The 17,782-nt window shown below is 43.1% G+C and overlaps 2 protein-coding genes across 4 annotated transcripts; both read left to right on the top strand.

The window, feature by feature from the left end:
• The first annotated feature begins 607 nt into the window (after positions 1-607).
• NMI (N-myc and STAT interactor) lies at positions 608-11,588 on the top strand. Of its 2 annotated transcripts, none has more exons than XM_087733057.1 (10): positions 608-788; positions 1,945-1,995; positions 3,548-3,625; positions 3,923-4,081; positions 5,530-5,637; positions 7,271-7,433; positions 8,394-8,500; positions 8,617-8,809; positions 9,458-9,564; positions 10,538-11,588. In XM_087733057.1, the coding sequence occupies exons 2-10, from the start codon at positions 1,951-1,953 to the stop codon at positions 10,724-10,726; spliced, it is 1,149 nt and encodes a 382-aa protein (XP_087589183.1). In that variant the 5' UTR covers positions 608-788; positions 1,945-1,950; the 3' UTR covers positions 10,727-11,588. The 2 variants fall into 2 exon arrangements, with proteins under 2 accessions (XP_087589183.1, XP_087589182.1); XM_087733056.1 differs by lacking the exon at positions 608-788 and adding an exon at positions 809-1,266.
• Positions 11,589-11,721: 133 nt separating this feature from the next.
• RBM43 (RNA binding motif protein 43) lies at positions 11,722-17,759 on the top strand. Of its 2 annotated transcripts, none has more exons than XM_087733059.1 (4): positions 11,722-13,094; positions 15,149-15,347; positions 15,859-15,953; positions 16,035-17,759. In XM_087733059.1, the coding sequence occupies exons 1-4, from the start codon at positions 13,092-13,094 to the stop codon at positions 16,776-16,778; spliced, it is 1,041 nt and encodes a 346-aa protein (XP_087589185.1). In that variant the 5' UTR covers positions 11,722-13,091; the 3' UTR covers positions 16,779-17,759. The 2 variants fall into 2 exon arrangements, with proteins under 2 accessions (XP_087589185.1, XP_087589184.1); XM_087733058.1 differs by lacking the exon at positions 11,722-13,094 and adding an exon at positions 13,198-14,246.
• The last annotated feature ends 23 nt before the right edge of the window (positions 17,760-17,782 follow it).

The raw sequence follows: 17,782 nt of genomic DNA, 5'->3' as shown, positions 1-17,782 counted from the left end.
TTTTCCATAAATTATTTTTTTGCATGCAGCATCTCCATCAGCAAAGGGTCTTTCTGTCACTGACTGTTTTATGCCTTTTGCCACAGCCTGACAAAGAAGGAAGACCTATTCCTTATAACACAAACACATAATCGCAGTGAATGTGGTTTAAAACAAACAAATAAATAAAACATTCACCAGAATTAGCTTGAGGACGCCAAGTCTTAGTCACTGTACTTCACAGAAAACTCCGGAGGCCACACCAGAAGCTTCCAGCCAAGTTAAGCCATGGGTGAAAAAGAGGCGAAACGGAAGGGTGGTGATGGCCGACTTGAAGCCTTGGCCGGCCTCCCCCAGCCCACCCGCTCCCTGCCTTCCCTGGGATTCTCCCGTTTTCCGTGGGATGCCACAGGCGGGTGCTGCCCAGGGGCTGTTTGCCAGGGACGCCTCAGGGCTCCGCAGCCGAGGCCCCCGTAGCTGAGGGGCCCCGCTCAGGCCCCTCCGGGGGTGAAGGGAAGGCGGGAAGGCGCCGGCCGCCGCGGGGAGGGCGGGCCCCGCTGCCCGCCGCTGCGGAGCGCCGCCAGCCCCTCCTCCGCCGGCGGGAAAGCGAAAGCGAAAGCGGGCGGCCCCGGTGGCGGCGGGGAGGCGACTCGGCGGGGACCGGAGGGGGTTGAGGGGAGCCCGGCTCCGAGCTGCGGGCCGCGGCGCTGGGGCAGGACCTGTCGCCGTGCCGGGAGTGCGCGTCGCAGCGCGGCCGGCTGCCTCGGCAGGGACCCGCGGCTGCCTCCGCTCCGGAGCTTTTCCCGGCTGTAAGTTGCGTGAGCCCCGGCTTGTCTCCGCAACCCGGGGAGGCCGCCTGTGACCCGCCCGGCGTCTGGCCCTTCACGGCGCTGGGGCCGGTCCCCTTCCCCGCAGCCCCCGGGGCGGGAGCGGCCTCCCCGCACGGGAGAGGGGGGCCGGGACGCGCTCCCTGGCCTCAGCCGGGGAGGCGAGGGGCCAGCGCGGGCGGCTGGGCCGATGGAGCTTCGAGCGCGGCCGTGAGCCGTCTGTTTGGTCCCCAGGACCACAAGAGCAAGCATGGCGGCGCAGGCGAGATGGGCCTCAGCTGCCGGCTGGGCTGTCCTGCCGAGAAGCCAAGGGAAGGTGTTTTTCAGTTACGCCACTTTCACTTCCCTAAATCAGGAATCAGTACAGAACTCGTTAAATTCTGGTTACTTAACGCAAACCAGACAGGGATCGTGAACCAAAGATGGCCTCAGCGCCAAGCCTCCTTGTTGAATGCAGCAGGTACGGTGATGGTGGGTAACGACCAAGCTCCAAATACCCAGGCGAGAGCATCCGCAGTGTCCAGCCGGGCCGGGACGCGGGGCTGCCCGCTACCCGGGGCTCGACAGCCGTTCCACAACGCTGCTGACGGAGCCTCTAACCCGCGGCGCGGAGCCCTTGCGCTGCCCTGGCATCCATGTGCTCAGGAACCTTTGCCGCCTTAGCATCTGTTTCTGGATCAGTGGCCCATGAACTTGTCTAAATTCCTTTTTATCTGCCTCCACAAAATGTTGTGGCAACAGATTCCAGGTTTTACACTACCTGCTGTGTAAAGGAAGTGGTTTCATTTGTGTTAAGCAGGTTTAAGGGTTATATCTCTTAGGCACAGAGCATACAATTTATTACGCATGTGTGTAATGGTACAAAAATAACGTAAAGGTAAGTACGTAAGTTTCAGGACTGAAAAATTAAGTTGTGCAATGTAGAATTCCTCACATATGTCTGTGGCTTTTATGCTTAGTAAGGAAGGAGCCTTCAGATATCCAATATATATCACTTTTGCTTATAAAAAGATACAACATTTACATTCAAAAGTTCTTTTAGCCCACACAGCTTCTGGTATTCCATTCTGGTGTTCTGTTCTGCTGCAAAGAAAACCTATTACACACAATGTTGTAATTTTTTTTCCTGTTCCCTCAGGTTTCAATGGATTTAACAAGTTCCCCGCTATCTTTAAAAGATAATGGTTTTGTAAGTATTTCCTGATGCGCCACCTGGAAAAATCTGTAGTTAACAGTAGTCTCTCTGAATGAAGGTTTGTGCTTGGACTGCTAGGACAGTGCTTCAGAAACGTCTTGTCTCACCTTCTTCCATCCTTTAATGCTTTGGACATTTCCTCATTCCCGCCTCCTGTTTCCAAGTGTCTGTATTACAGATTCTGTTAGAATTTTCCTGTCCTACCTCGCTTGCTCATCTGTCTCTGTGGAGGTTTCTTAGGGGAATTTCCTTTTTCCCGGCGCTTCCCTTGATTCAGTTCTTGCAGTGCAGCAAGTAGTTTGGATGGGACTTTCCCTGGGATTTCTTGTGTTTTCCTTGTCATTTTTTTCTTTCTTTCAGGTTGAAAACTCTTGTCTTAGACCATCTTTCAGCAAAAAACAGGCATTCTTTCTTATCAGCTTCCAGCTGTGGCACGTGCGTCCTTCTGCATTCCTGCACTCAGTCCCTTGAGCGAAGGAATTTTTTTTCCGGTTTTAAGTTATACGCAGATGGGGATTTCCCTGTTGCTTAATAGGCATTTGAAACTGGACAAAATAGTGGAAAAAGTTATTTTATATTTTATTGTTTTTAGGAAATACCCAGCATTACCAAGAGAATTGACAAGATTATCTAATTTAGACCTTTTCCATGCCTAAACTTCATGGTTCACGTTCAAGTTTTATGTAATCTTAAGTAAAAGGGAGGGATTGTTTCAGCAGGTCTCTTTGGATTTTTTTTTTCTTCTCTGCAGAATATTGCAGCCATAGAAACAAAACAGAACAGGGAAGATTTTTCTCTCTTCTTGGGCTTTTTCCAGTTGTAGTTTTCCCGTGCTTGTGAACTTCTGCCCTCAAGTACTTAAATTCAGAAATGCTTCTTTTATCACCTTCCTCCTGCTTGATGTTACCTTTTATTGTCCAATCTCCCTGAGCTTGGAAGCATCCCATTTTGAATTTTTTTTCCCATTAGGCCTGCATATTCTTTATACATTCTCTTAGAGGAACTGCTGAGAAAGCATATAGGTAAACATTTGTGGGTTTGAGGGGCTTAGTTCCCTGTGGAAGAACTTAGAGACAACTTGCTTTTATTAGCCTGTGAATATTTTCAGTTGGATAGTTAGCAAATAATGATTACTGACCAGGATCCATTTTCTTAGATTTTTGTCCTGTCCAGCCATTAAAATAGTTCAATGATTTGGCCTAAGTGTCTGAATGCATTTTTAAAAAATTATGTGGTATATGCTGTCCTCTGGCATGCAGATGCTAGGAAGATTTAATTATGAGATACAATTGGTCTCTCAAACTGTTCGACTCACCACATATCTTGCCTGCATAATTGGAGAAAACCAGCAAATGGGCGCACAGGCAAAATACGTTGGACTTTCATTAGTGGACATACATTGAAAACTACCATGGCAAAATGCTTCATCCAACTGCAGAGGGTTTATTTTTTTTTTACGTTGAAGACTCATTTGAATTGTTTGGTGTGTCTCACTTATTGCCTAATGAAAGGGAAAACCTGCGTGTGCCTCTTCTTTTCTCTCCAGAGTATGATAAACCCTGACCCTTTTTGCACATCAGAAGATAAGATGGAAAGACTTAAAGAAGAACTGAAGGAATGGAAGGCAAGTTCTATACAGCACATAGAATCGTGGAAATTAGCTGAAAGATACTTGGAAGACCTTTAGTCCGTCCTTGTAAAACCAAATGAACCCTCCCCCGATTATAACATATTTGTCTACCTTGTTCTCTATTCTTCAGTGGTACATGCTTGTGTTGATCTCAGTGGTAACTACGCTTGTAAGTCTAAGAGAAATGTTTATGCAAAGCATTACAAATAAATAAATACAAAGGGCTTACTTAAGGTTTCGTTTGTTCCTGTGGAAGAAAAATAATTTTTAAATCTTCTTTTTACTATCCAGGAAAGAGTTGAAAAAGCTGTAAAAGCAAAAGATGACCTTCTTCTCTGTAAAATAAGTGCTGATGAAGAGTATGTTAAAGCAGAGCAGGAGCTGATAAAGCTAAAGGACTTCCAAGAGAAGCAGCGTAAGGACATTATTCTGTCTAGGGACACCCATAAGGTATGGAGAAGGCTCGCTCATAGCTGTTAGTATTTGGGGAGTTGTGAAGGAGGTGTTGATTAGAGAATCCAAGAGTAATATTTCCTTTTCAGTTTATTGGCTTTACGGGTTTGCAGACTGTATGACTAGAATGTTCTACACATAGTTTTTCAGTGGCAGATTAAGAACCAGTGCAATAAAATAAGTCTTACGGTAATGTTGGAAGAGTGAAGGCAAAACTGGGACCTATTTTGTATAGAAAATGAAGACTGACAAAACCAGTCTCCTCTTCCAAGATTCTCCGCTAACCGATGTCAGTTTTGTGTGATGAAGCTAAAATTGAATGGGTCGATTCCACTGCTTTCTCAACGCGCAGCCCGTCTTCTAAGATGTTACAGCACCCAAGGGATTAGCGTTACTTAAGTGACAATGAGCTGGGTAAGAGCCAGAACCTGTTTGAAGAGGGGTCTTCGTTCTAAAACTAATTGGGTCTAGAACTAATTGGTTCATTACCTCAGTGTGCCGCGTGCAGTCGTTGGTGCAGTAATAGGGTAAGTTTCCATAGGCTGTCAAGGAGGTGGTTTCAGTGAAGTTTGGTTTGGCCTGTAAATCACTGATGAGAAATCATAGCTTGAGTATTACAAGCTATTAAAATATAATAGCTTAAGGTTAAGTACATTCAAGTTGGTGTGAGATTTTCTGAAAGTTGGTTTTGGTTCTCCCATCATAAATGTTTGGATTTTACAGCCAGAAGAGGTCATTATCATCATCTGGCTTTTCTTTTACATTATCTTCAGCTGATGGGAACGGGTCTAAATGTCTCGTGTGGTTAATGACTTTAAAGGAGCCATCTCCTAATTGTGGGTGGCTGGAGCTGACTACATCTGCTGTGTTCCCTTCTCATTCTGTAGTGTTGCCTGCCCAGGGAACACTGGATTTAGTTACGTGGGCTTTGTGCCCATTTAGGATTCAGTGGTGTGGAGGAAGCACGTAGCAGACAGGAGGCAGGAGAGGCGTCCCCTCCTCCTTGCTGAAGAAGGATAAATAGGGAAGAGTAGCAGTGTGTCAGAAACTGTCCTCACCTGGTAAACTTCTCAGAAAAGGGCATTACAGTTACTAAGATCACACGTGGTACAAAAAATGAAGTGTTTGTGTGTTGACATAGGCTCTGACCTTGCATGTATAAGGAACTGACATAACTATGGGAAGCGCTGTGCAGTTTCTGGTACGCTCTATGTGCTTGGAAACACTCGTTTCAAAAACCTTCTTACTGTAATTTGACTGAAACTGCTCCTCGGTGAGTGAATTAACCTTGCGGATAGTTAAAGCTATACAAAAAATGTATCATGCGTGGCTGTCGTGTAGAATAATTAAAAGTTGAAACAGTTTCTAATGGCTACAGATTTTGCTGAAATGTATTTTTGTCTTCTATGTGTTTAATTTTGCATTTAATACTTTTTGGGCTGTAGAGAGAGCTCTACATACTAAACCAAGAAAACGCTGAGCTGATGAGAGAGATTGAAAGGATCAAAGAAGAGCTCGCAAAATATAGTTCAGTGCTTTCGCAGGAGCATCAGGTAAAGTTTGAAATATTTTCTCTTTTGGAAGGGCACATTTTTATTTTGTCAATTCTAGACCATTTGGGCCAGTTCAGCAGTTGAACCTCTATTGATTTCAATATAAAATATAGCTTGAGGTTTTATTTTCTTATTTTATCTGGCAAGATAGTGTGAGGAAGGCTAAGGATGTGGAAACAAATCCAGATATGTGAGATACTGAAAACATGAGAGGAATGAAGAAAAGCAGAAAATTATTAAATGGAAGACACCGGAATAAAACACACACATAGCATTAGTAATTTTCAAGTACTCTCATTTTATATTTCTTGGGTAAGGGGATGGAAGAAAGGGAGTATGTCCATTATATGGCAAATGTAGCATTTGTTTTAGCCTATATTGAGCTTGACTTGATTATAGTCTCTCTCATGTTACTCCAAATCAGAAATAACTCAATTTGCAGCCAGATAAATATTAGTGACACTAAATAGATTTAAAGTCAGGATCCAAAGTGTCTTTTGGTAAAACAGCTGCAGATGCTGAGGTGTTCAGAAATTGGAACTTCCCTTGCGGAGATTTCAGCTTTTAAAAACCCGTTTTCATTCCGAATTGGTACAAACCCAAATATTTTGGGGAATGTACAGTAAAATGAAAACTGTGATCATATTTTGTTTATACAGAGATTGAAACTCCATCCGAGTGTTACCTTGTTTAATGTTAACAATATCACAACATTAGCTTTAGCTTTCCAAAGTACATTTCTGAGTTTCGGAGATGTCAGTTAAGCCCAGCCTCCTATGCAGTCACTGGACAGGGCAGGGCTCCTCTAGAAGGAGACGCAGTGTCAACAGGGGCCGACACCCGGTGTCTGAATTATCTTTTAGGAAGAGCGTCTCTCTTTGCATTGGCAGTAGAGGGAATGGAAAGCAAGCGGGCTCATAGATAAGATGCTAGTTTTGAAGACAGGTGGCAGGAATGCTTTAATTAATCCGTTTCTTTTATCTTGACACAGACAGTATTTTTCTTCTACACAGGGTTTTATTTTGAAATAGTTACGTAAAGGGGAAAAAAGAGTTATCTGAAACTCCCTCAAGTCTATCAAAGCAGCCTTTCCTAACCAACATTTTCATGAACTGTTTTAAACTATCCTAGTTATAAAATACTTGGATATTCTTATCTGTTTTACTAAGACGGCAGCATACAAGGCTGTGCATTAGCAGACTTCCCATTGCTGTAGAGCAGTGATGCAATTAGGCAAAAATAAATGGCAACACAAGGGACTCCGATACTTGCATTTTGCAAACTTTAGATACCAAAAGTATTCTACTTCTGCAGGTGGAAGTCCCCATGGACTGCAATCGAATTTTTACTGTAAAAGGTCAAGTTTAAGTTCAAAGTTAATCAAGGGGAAAAAAAAACCCAAAACACCTCATTGACAAAAATCCCAGGAATAGAGAAGTACAACTGGTCAGTTTAGTTGGAAGAGTTATACCTGTTTTACCAGCCATGACTTCAATCTGCTTGACTGTTAAACTTTAAAAACCCAAAACATACATAGCACTTCAAGGAAAGATTACTGTTCGTTTTTCTGTTCCGCAATAAATTACGGAAGTGATTTTATTTTTTTTTTGCTATCTTGATTCTAAAATATTAGATTAAGAAAAAGGTAGCAGAAATGAAAATGAAGTTAAGTCACATGGAAGACGTGACGGATGATTCTCCAGAAACGAATATTCACTGTGTTTTTGGTGTAACTACGAAAATCCCATTCAGACTGAATCAAAACCAGGCACTGCTTACTTTTGAGGATGAAGAAGGTATGATGCATATTTTAAGTATAAAATTAATATATCTGATGTATTTCATTGCCAAAGGGAAAAGATTGACATAAACATTTTGGAAAAAAAAATGAACAACAGCCAAAGAAAAAATACACGGAGAACCTTTCACTGTTATGATACCAATCAGTAGATAAAAATGCTTGCAAGCACTCTGCACGTTTTTGTTGGATTACCAGATTTCTGCTCTCAGCTAATACAAATGGTACTTGGTGTTTGAAATTGGGAATATGTTTCTACCTCACAGAGTATTGTCAAGAATGATTCAAAATGTTTTGACAGCAGAATTTGACGATTTTCTTTACCCTGGGCAGTCCCGTATCCTGACAGAAGTGATGTTGGTTAAGGGTACTCATCAGGTGATGGGTCGATCGGAGCCAACAGAGGGATGGTGCAGTCTGTAACTTGCCTGCTTCTCGCTGAGCTGCTTGCTTGTTGGGACAGCCCGCTGCCTGCTGCAAGGAGCCTGCAGGCAGCCTGGCTGGGCCTGCGTGGCGGGTCACTCACTTACGCAAGTGTATTGCAGATACAAAGCTAGTGTCCGGGTCGTTTCTTTCAGCTAAGATCTAACATGGCTGATAGGCATTCTCTGCACCTGGTAGTGATGTGGTTTTCATCCAAGGATATTTTAAATGAAATACGAGAAGTCTAGTATTAATATTTGATACAGTGGGAGCATCTTTTGACAGCATAAAGATTCTACTATTCTATGCTACTCTAAAGATAGTACAATATCGTACCTGTTGGCTATAACCAATGAGATTTTATGGAAGTAGACATGCCTGAAGATGTGGATAGTGGGATCTGGTTGCCTAACTGTTATTTATTTCTCATTTATTGATGCAAAAGGAGATTTTGCTTAAGAAACTGGGGAATAGTTTCGGTTTTAGAATGATTAAACAAGGCTTTTCATATCTGAAAACTTCTGATTTTCCTTAGTTGCCCAGAGACTGATAAAAATGGGTAAGCATACTGTGAACCTGGACAACAAAATAGCAGATGTGAGAGTGAAGCCTTTTACACTTGAAATGGGAATCAAATTTGAGGTAATCAACTGAAACACAAAACTATAAAGATATGAACTTGCAGTACTTAAAAAGCTTTAAGTTCATTTTTTTGGGTGTTTTCAGTCACAAAGTGAACAAAAAATGTATTTTTTTAGCTCCATGTCACTATTTCTGGAAAGAAGATCAACGTTTCAGAAATACCTGAGCTATCCATTCCTGAAGACTGGATGAGAGACAAATTAGAGCTGAATTTCTACAAATCTGAACAGGGAGGAGGAGGAGAAGTAGAAAATGTGACCTACAACAAGCAGTCTAGAACAGCTGTTATTACGTTCCTCAGACCTGGAGGTAGAGCATGTAATATTTTGTGAGCTAGATGTACAGGGCATACCGTCCATTCTGCATTCCATTCCATACTCCATTCTGCGTTAACTTAACCACTGCAGGTAGCAAATTCTTCCCACAGAGAGTTAAGCAGATCAGGAAAAGATGTGGGTTCACCCACGCATCTGTAAATAGAGCAGCATTTCATCGTGTTCCTTTTCGATCAAACATGACCTGATCAGCAGTTTGTGAGCTTTATTTCTTTCTTTGTCAAAAGCCTATTTTTTTCTTTGCATTGCTAGACACTTCTATTGCAGAAAGAAAATTAGGAAAATGTGTTTGATTTTAGCTCTTGTTTCATGACAATGAAGTTAGACAGGCATTCAGATTGCCCAACTGTATGAAATTCTGTGAAGATCAGTGGAGCCACATCCATTTAGAGCAGCTGCTTTAGATTTATTTCAGAAGCTTTTGTGGGTATTTAATGATTTTGCTTTTTTGGAAATGCCAAATAAACTTTTTTCAAAATGCATATGAAGAATCTACAAGGGCGCTATCATGTATTAGTTTCTAAATCCATATAAGAAAGATGAATCTGTTCTTTGATATGCTTACAAAATGCATTTTAGATTATATTACTCTTACTCCTCTTTTCCTCATTCTCCATTACAGCAGCTAACGGCTTTGTGAGATGTACTAAATATCCTTTCTTTGTGAATGGAAGGTGCTATAGGCTTTCTGTGTCCCCAAACACCGACGTACACTTGGAAAAGTTTCAGGTAAAAGAATCTAGTCCAGGCTAACCCCTAACTAGAGCAGATACATGGGAAATACGAGATATGGGCAGAATTTTCAGTTCTGAGGACGGCAGAAGCTTTTGTGTCATGCACTTTGTGAAACTTAATAGCAAGTGTGAGTCTGCGATGTGCTGCTCTGCTGATAATCTTATGTTTTGCAGTGTGAAAGCTATAATTTATTTTAAAAGGATATGCATGTCTTTCCTTGATCAAATCATATCATTACTTACCATAATGCCTGTGCTAGACAGGAGGCAGATACTGAATTGTTTGTGAAGTAGGTTAATAGTAGACACAACAACGTTTTTCCCAGTCACAAAGCACTGTCATGTTCATCCCTAACGAGAGGCCTTGTTGGTAGTCGCAGCAGAGACCCTTGTTGTTCTATGAAACGTGCTCATTCATTTTTTTCATTCATTCATTCATTCACCCCAAAGAATGACTTTTTTCCTGTAATGCTAGTCTGCTTGCTCATCATATTTTCACTGAAATTGTCTTTTACTTTGTATGACTAGATTGTAATCAAGTCAGTATTGTCTATATAATCAGGCCTTTATGATTAAAGCATTGACTAGAGTGTGTGCGTTTATGAGATACAACAGCATTCTTTGCAGGTGCGTATCATGCATTGGCATGCATTTTTACGGAGTGATGCTGTCTAGAGTCATCGGAGATCCCCAAATCCAGCGTGTGTGTGTGTGTTAAGGAGTGCAGGACGCACCAGTTAGGAGGCGAGGTGCATTGCCTATTGATCTCGGCAGTGTACGATAGAGTTCAGAACTCCTGCTATTGTCAGTGACAGAAACATACCGCCCTGTCCAAAGTCTTAAAATGTAATCAAAGATCCTAGCCATATCTGATCGAGGATATGCTTATTTCCAGTCTCTGTCAGTTCCTTTAGATGTACAGGCAACAGCTGATGTGTAATACCGGTTTGTTTTTCTTCCCTCAACAGCTCTATTGTGGGATTTCTAAGAAGACCATTCTGTTGAAAGGAATTCAAGAGATGGAAGATGATGAAGAAAGTGTACAGGACATGATTGAAATTCATTTTCAAAAGCCTAGTAATAGTGGTGGGGAAATAGAGAAAATCAAGTATGTATCAGAAGGAGGAACATGGGTTTGTTTTGAGGAGGATACTTAGAATGCCATGTAGAAAATTGTAGACTGAACTCATGAAGTTCTGAGGTTTTGCTTCATCGGAGGCATAGGAAGTTATGCAGATATTGTACTTTAATGTTCTGAAATTTATACTTGAAAAAGAGGAACTCCCTGTCTTTCTGATTTGTGTAATGGCACAGACTTTGCATAGAAATTCAGTAAAACTCACTGCTTGGTGTTCCAGAGGTTCCTGATCGAAGTCACAGAAAAAGCCTTCAGGAGCACTTGAAACTTAATCTAAGATTGCTTTCTGCAAATTCGCAGATTTTGTATCTTGCAAATTTTAGATAGGTCGCGTACTCCAAAGTGGGATAAATCCATTCCTTCTTGCATTTTGGTTACAAAAGCTGTATGGAATCCCAACCAAAAGCGTCTTTGCAGACCTGCTTTTTTAAAGTGCCTTTTTTAAAGGTATCTCTGACAGAACTCCAGTCCTGCTGAGGTTTGCTGTGTGCCGCCATAACTCAAATACCTGAGAGCAGTTCTCCTGTAATTTCATAAAATCTGCATCATCAAATCAGTGCTAAAATTAAAATAGGAAAAGGGAGTGTGCAAAAACACCACAGATTTACTCAAGAAATTGCACCTTATAAGAAATGCCATAGCAGTAATACCGCTTTTAGCTGTCAAAACGTTGTTACTTCTCCTCGGAGGTGATGAAAATTCTGCTGAGCTTCTGATAAGTTAATAGCCTGGTTTATTGTTTGGTTTTAATATTTGTTTCTACAATTACATTTTTCCTCATTTTTGCTCATGATTTTGCTTACTTTAAAATATTACAGTTACAAATCGAAATCGATTCTTTATCTAAAACAGCTTGCTTTGGAACAATGTTGGTGACAGAGTCTGATGGTGAACGCTGTGTCTGAGGTATCTGTTTTCTTGGGTGGGACTGGACGGGCTGCTGGCTCTGGGAGGGTACGGAGAGAGGGATCAGCTGGAAAAAGCCCTAAATTAATTTTTCAGCATGTCAAGTCGCCCTTTTGTTTCCAGTTCATCCTTCCAGTTCTCATTCTAAAAGATCTTTGAAATAAAATGGAAGTGCAAGGTCAGAGAAGGATTTATTTTCCAAGAAGGAACGTGTTTCCTTTTCTGCTGTCGTCCTTACTTGCTACCTTTGGGGGCTGAAATGGTTTGGCAACAATGATCTTAACTTCAAAGCAGCATGGGTCTAATGTTAAAAATACCTTATTTCCCTAGTATTTGATATTTTAGTACGCAGAAAAAGGACAATGCACCAAACTCGTGCAAGAAGCGCACTACAAATATACCTCAGGTGTTATTGTTCTAGAGAAACTGTTAATAGGCAATAGGTGCAGTTGAATATGGGAAACTAAAAGGCTGCTAGCACCACAGTTAATTTTGAATTTACTGTTGGGTGAGATCCATGTGGCTGTAGCACCTCTTACTGTTTAGTGCATGCAAAGGCATGGGTTGATTACCTGACAATTATGAAATAATAATTTAAAAAAAAAGTAGTAGTACTGGAGTATTTATGGAGATTGTGTACTTTTGCATGTAACAGTCTTAAAATGTTGATAAGATCAGATGCCTTAAAAAGAAAGGGGAAACCTGATGAAGGTAAAAAATGTCACGGATTGTAACTGTACCTCACTGATAAATGTTGAGAAGTAAATCCTTAAAAAAGGAAAAGTTTAAAATTCTCGTAAGGCATCACCGTGTGGGGGAGTAGCAAGAAGCTACAGGTTTTAAGTACATAAAATGAGGTTTTAAGTAACATTTTAAGACAATTTTAAGACATTTTAAGACAATCGGTATTTGTAAATGTCTCGTTTTTTTCTCTGATGCATTGATTGTAATGTTTACATTTTAAAGCAACAGTGGTGCCACATAAAGGCTGGAAAACTGTTTTAATGATGAAAACCAAGAATACAGAATTTAGGTGATGTTTCTACAAATGGCAATATCCTTTTTTCTGCCTACTGCAGTGAATTTATCTTTGACTGGAAGTTTGAAGAAGAGCTGTGGCTTGTTTATACCCCCGCTACATGCAAGTACCTCACACTTCCATAGCTGCAGCTTCCACCGTGAGCCACCTCAGTGCCGGGTCCCTCAGGCGGCCCTGGCCTGGGAGCGGCTGGGTACCCGTCCACCACAGCCCGCTCCCTGTGTGCCTCGCCGGGCGGGGACCCGGCGGCGTGAGGAGCCGCTGAGGGAGCAGCGGGAGGCGGGGTGAGGGCGGGCGGGAGGCGGCACGGAGGAGGCCCCGGGGCTGCCGGAACGCGGGGCACGCCGTTGCTCTTTCGGTTTCCCCGCCAGGCCGGGGCAGGCCCGACCCTCCCGCTCCCGGCCGCCGGAGGAAGCCAAACCTCGGCGGAGCGACGACCATGGCAAGTGCCGGCGGCGGGGCGGGTAGGGCCCGGAGGGGAGCGGCGCGCCCCGTCTGGGGCCGGGGCCGCGGGAGGCAGCGGCCCCCCGAGGGGAAGGGGCCGGTTCCCGCCGGGGGAGGGCGGGGGCGCTGGGGCCGGGGGGGAGCCCGGGCCTTCCCGCCGGCCTGCTCCCGCCTCCGGAGCCCCCTGACAGCGGCGCTCCCCGGGCCGGGCTGGGAGGAGGAGCGGCCTCCTCCTGCACCGCTTGTGAAAAGCGGTTAAAAGTACCGGCGGCGTGAAGGCAGCGAGGGAATGGCGTCCGTCCCTCGCTGGGTTCCCGCTCTGCAGGAGTCCTCGGTGCTCGGGCAGCAGCAGCGTCTGCCACGGCCTGCTGCCTCGGCCCTCCGCTTAGTGGTAGCAACAGGTCTGATTTCCCTCTCGCTGGTACTAATATTTGAGTTTTTAAATAACAACGAGAAGCGGTGAGGTCCGTGGGTAAGTCTTCACATCCCATCTCTTGTCAGCGTTCATCCGCCTCACAGATTTGCCAAGGAATTTGATTTGCACCTTCCGCAGCCCCGTGTTCCCGTCCAGCAGCAGCCGCTGCACGCAGGCTTGTCTTAGAAGCGATTCAGCACAAACGAACTGTATGTTCATGGTGTTTTGGGTTTTTTTTTTTTCCTAACCCCAATAGTAGGCACGAGTGTTGCTCCAAAATACCAGCTGGCAAGGTGTGAGATGCTGTCTGGCAGCTGAGTGCTCCCGCTTGTGCACGGGCTGCAATCGGCTGTGTGAAGCCTGGGAAAATCCTGCATAAAACTCCGTCAATCTTGGACGCACTCTGTTTATATTCTCTTCATGTTGCCTCATTAGTGCAGAAACTCGCATTCGCGTGAGCGTTACCACCGAAATAATTGCCTAATATAATTAAAGCGCCTGGCTCTTTAAATTCGACGGGTGGTAAAAAAAGGCCTCATGTCTTCATGAATTAAAAGCTGGCATGGTTGCACAGTCTCATTGAATCCGTCTCCTCGCTCCTTTCAGAAACACCGCAGTGGTGGTCTGCAGGGCTCTGGACGCACGTCAAGGAAGCATTCGCCCGCGGCGGCACATTCTGCAGGCTTTGTAACTGCTGTGCTGGCCCTAATGTTGTATGCAGCCAGGAGAAACGTTGTAAGAGAAGTCAAAAGAATTTGGATGGAGTGACTGACCTCGAGTACGGTCGCTCTGGAGTTATTGACAGTTCATTCCTGTGAATGCTGCCATGCACACATACTAAACTATTTTCTTTCTTCCAAAAAGTCAATGAACTGTTAAAAAATTTACTCAGGGTTCCACCATTTACAGTAATTTTGCCACGATATGCCAGGTGAAATATTACTGCTTATGTCTGTGTAATAAGAATGGAAAGAAAATATGCTTTTCTTAAGAAGATATGGATGCAAATCCTATGTAAGATGGGTTTCATGTCTGCAGCATTGGGAGGTTTGGCTCTGATGAAAATCATGGGTGTAGTTAGTTGTTTTCTGCACTGTGAGGCTCAGATGACTGGAATTATGTTCTTCCAGTTTAACAAGGTTATCCATTTAATAAGTGGAGAGATGAGTCAGAGCACAACCCTAGATCCCAGCTCTCATAAGTTTAACAAGTAAGGACAGTCTGAATCTGACCCTTCCACTCTGAAAAGACAATCATTACTGAACAGTACATGCAATTAAAATTTGTCATTGTCTTCAAATTTTGAATATTGGAATCAGAGCAAACCACCTTATCAGTGTGACACTGGACGTTTCATTTGAGAAGCTGTTAAATTTAGATCTAATTTTTACTGCTCTAAGAAAAGATGCTGAGAGGGTGTAAATTACGCTTAAGAGTCAGGCCATTTTTTACTGCGCGGTAATGGAAAGGTGCCTGAGGGAGCCTGGTTCACTGAAATCTGATTCAGCAGTCTGCTCAATTAGCTACTAAACGCGTGGAAGGGGAGGCACTTCAGCCATCGGGGTGAATCTGGGTAACCTCTCCGGGAGGTCACCGCTACTCCTTGCGTTTACAGTGTGCCCTGTCTCTGTGCGCAGGCAACAGGACAAGCTGCTAAATCAGCAAGGACGGTCGTCATCGCTGGTGTTCCAGATGGCCTTCTGCATGATGATGTCATGACTGACATACTGATGATTCATTTCCAAAAGTTGAAGAATAACGGGGGAGATGTGGAAGAAGTAATGTATCCAACAATGACAAAAGGAGTTGCCTATGTAACTTTTGAAGATCAAGAAGGTATTTAGATTAATATACTAAATACAGCCATCCCCCAAAGAATTAGCCCTAGAACGTTAACCTGAAAACAAATGATTTTAAATTGTTTACTGGTACTAGGATTTTGTAGAACTGGGAGACTAACGCCTCTCTTTTAGTCAGTCAAAGTTTTACGATTTTATTTCTGTTCAGTGAAGAGATGACTCTGAACAGGCTTTGTGCAAAGCATTTGTTATGTTTGTTTTTAGGAATAAATTTATACCGTGCATAACAGATATGATTTTTCTAGTCAGGCCTTTGAGGAGTAAATCTCTGCCAGTTAATGTTCTAAGACGACAGGCTTTTGTCTCTCTCTGAACAATTTTGACTAATACATAAAATATTAGGCAAGAGTATTGAATAGCCTGCATGTTTATATGGGAAATTGTTAGGGAAAGCATCAAGAGAAAAACACCCGTGAAGTGTTCCGCCATCAGACTGGCAATTACGCCGTATCTGACTGCACAGCAAGTGAATCTGGCTTTCTCTTTAGTTGTAGAGAGTGTTCTAAAGAAGGATGAGCATCGACTAGAAGACAGGAGGTTGTCCAGATACTATCCGCTGAAAGTAACCCGTTACTGTGAAAACGTAAGCTCATTCATAATTTATCTAGTTGTACTGCCATTGCTATGTTAACCATTACTTAACTTCTCTAATTCAAAATTCTAGGTCTTCAGCTCCGTCACATCTGTCCTCAATATGTCTGTTTTCAAAGATCAGTTTGTTTTAGAAGATCTGATAGAAGAATTTAAAAAGAAGAGCACGGCTTTGAGCTTTGGTCCTTTGCAATCCAACGGGCATATTTCTGTTCAGGGGTCGTTTCCAGCAATCAAATCGCTACGAGACTTCCTCTTACTAAAAGCAAAATCCCTTTCAGAGAAGGACGAAAGAGAAGAAAGTAAGTCCCATAAGAGACCATGGACGAGGCTACAGAAACACAGACTTCCCACGGAGACGAGTAATTCCGTTCGTAACACAGATGGGGACAAACAGGTGGTTGTTCTTGACACAGATATATATCACTACCTGAAGCACTTTTTTCCCCGGACATTCCTAGTAAATGATGGTGTTGTAATTTCTGACATAACTGATGGTGATGTAACTACAGTCTGTATTGAGAATGCTGGAAGTCGGTCTGATGCTGGACAGGTATTAAGAGTCAAACAGAAAATTGAAAATTGGTCTGTAAAACTCCATAACACTTTACGTAAAGAGAGAATCTACTTTCAAGAGCACATCAGAGATGAAAAGCGGAGGTATAAACAGGCGTGTGAGAGTCTAAGCCCCCGTTACCCTTATGTTTTGATCATTGCTTACGATACTCACATTGATGTTGTAGGAAATTCTCCAGAGATTTTTGAATTTACAAAGGAGCTGAGCAATAAGATTCAGAGCCTGTTTCAAACCAAGTAGAAAGTTAGCGTTGCTGGTTTTTACACCTTGTGCTTCTCAGAGAGGCTGTCCTGGTGCAACCTCTGCACCTCCACATCACTGCAGATCTGTCATGTGCCTCCCGCTCGCAGGCTGCGAAGGCTGCACACAAGGGTGAACAAGCCCATTCCCCCCAAATACCAAATTAAGTTCAGAACAGGGAATAAATGATCTCTGTATCTCTCGTGAGCTTCGAGACTGAAAAAGTTAGGCCTCCTCTGTCCAGCTACAGGCACCTTTTTCCTTCTGTTAGCTGCGTTCTGGGCACATGCACACTCGTTCTCTCTTGCTGTCAGGGAGCATATGAGAGAAGAGAATTTTTTTAAAGAGTTCTGATTAGCATAAGAAGTCAGACTGGCAAAGCTGGGGGAGCCAGCCGGATATGAAATGCTGGGTTGAAGTTGAGTTATGTTTCTTTGTGCGAGGAGATGACCACTGAAAACAGAACTGGTGGCCTTTTTCTGTTGCCTTTATCTGCAGAAGGACGTTCTCGTCATTGAGATGCACGAAGAAGGCAGAGCTTTGAGGCTTGAGGGGATGGAATGCTTACCAAATTTACAGGCCTGTCGTGTCCTGAGAAGGACCTGACAAGATGGCATTGGAAGTTCTTCACAGTAGAAAATAAGCGAGTTAGTTTGTTTTCATAGGAGCAGTAACTTTTTGTTTTCCCAGCTGTAACGGCACCTGCAGCATCCCTTGACAGCATGTTATTTAGACATGAAAGTATATCCAAAGTGTTGATGTGAAAATCATGGGGCATTTAGACTTCTGAATCAGATTCTGTTTCTGCTAATCCATTTCTGTATCCATTACAAGGGTCCAAATGCCCATCCTAATTTAGGCTTTTTATAAAACCAATTTAGAAAATAACTTTTATTTTGTGTTATCAGTGTGTTCAGAATACTTGTCAAAACATACAGGGCATAGGTTCTTTTGTCTTATGTGCAGGAAAAGTTTTCTTTATGCCATTAAAGAAATTAGTTATA

This window comes from Nipponia nippon, unplaced genomic scaffold (assembly GCF_047370975.1).
Source record: "Nipponia nippon isolate SJK-2023a ecotype South Korea unplaced genomic scaffold, ASM4737097v1 scaffold_5, whole genome shotgun sequence".
Taxonomy (NCBI): Eukaryota; Metazoa; Chordata; class Aves; order Pelecaniformes; family Threskiornithidae; genus Nipponia; species Nipponia nippon.
The sequence above is the reverse complement of the archived record's forward strand: the minus strand, read 5'-3'. Positions and strand labels throughout refer to the sequence as shown.

Coding starts and splice junctions, on each gene's coding strand:
- NMI (XM_087733056.1), top strand. Junction 5,638..7,270: donor TGCTTTCGCAGGAGCATCAG/GTAAAGTTTGAA, acceptor CTAAAATATTAG/ATTAAGAAAAAGGTAGCAGA. Junction 8,810..9,457: donor TACGTTCCTCAGACCTGGAG/GTAGAGCATGTA, acceptor TCTCCATTACAG/CAGCTAACGGCTTTGTGAGA.
- RBM43 (XM_087733058.1), top strand. CDS start 14,220: ATGTTGTATGCAGCCAGGAGAAACGTT. Junction 14,247..15,148: donor ATGCAGCCAGGAGAAACGTT/GTAAGAGAAGTC, acceptor CTCTGTGCGCAG/GCAACAGGACAAGCTGCTAA. Junction 15,954..16,034: donor TAACCCGTTACTGTGAAAAC/GTAAGCTCATTC, acceptor TCAAAATTCTAG/GTCTTCAGCTCCGTCACATC.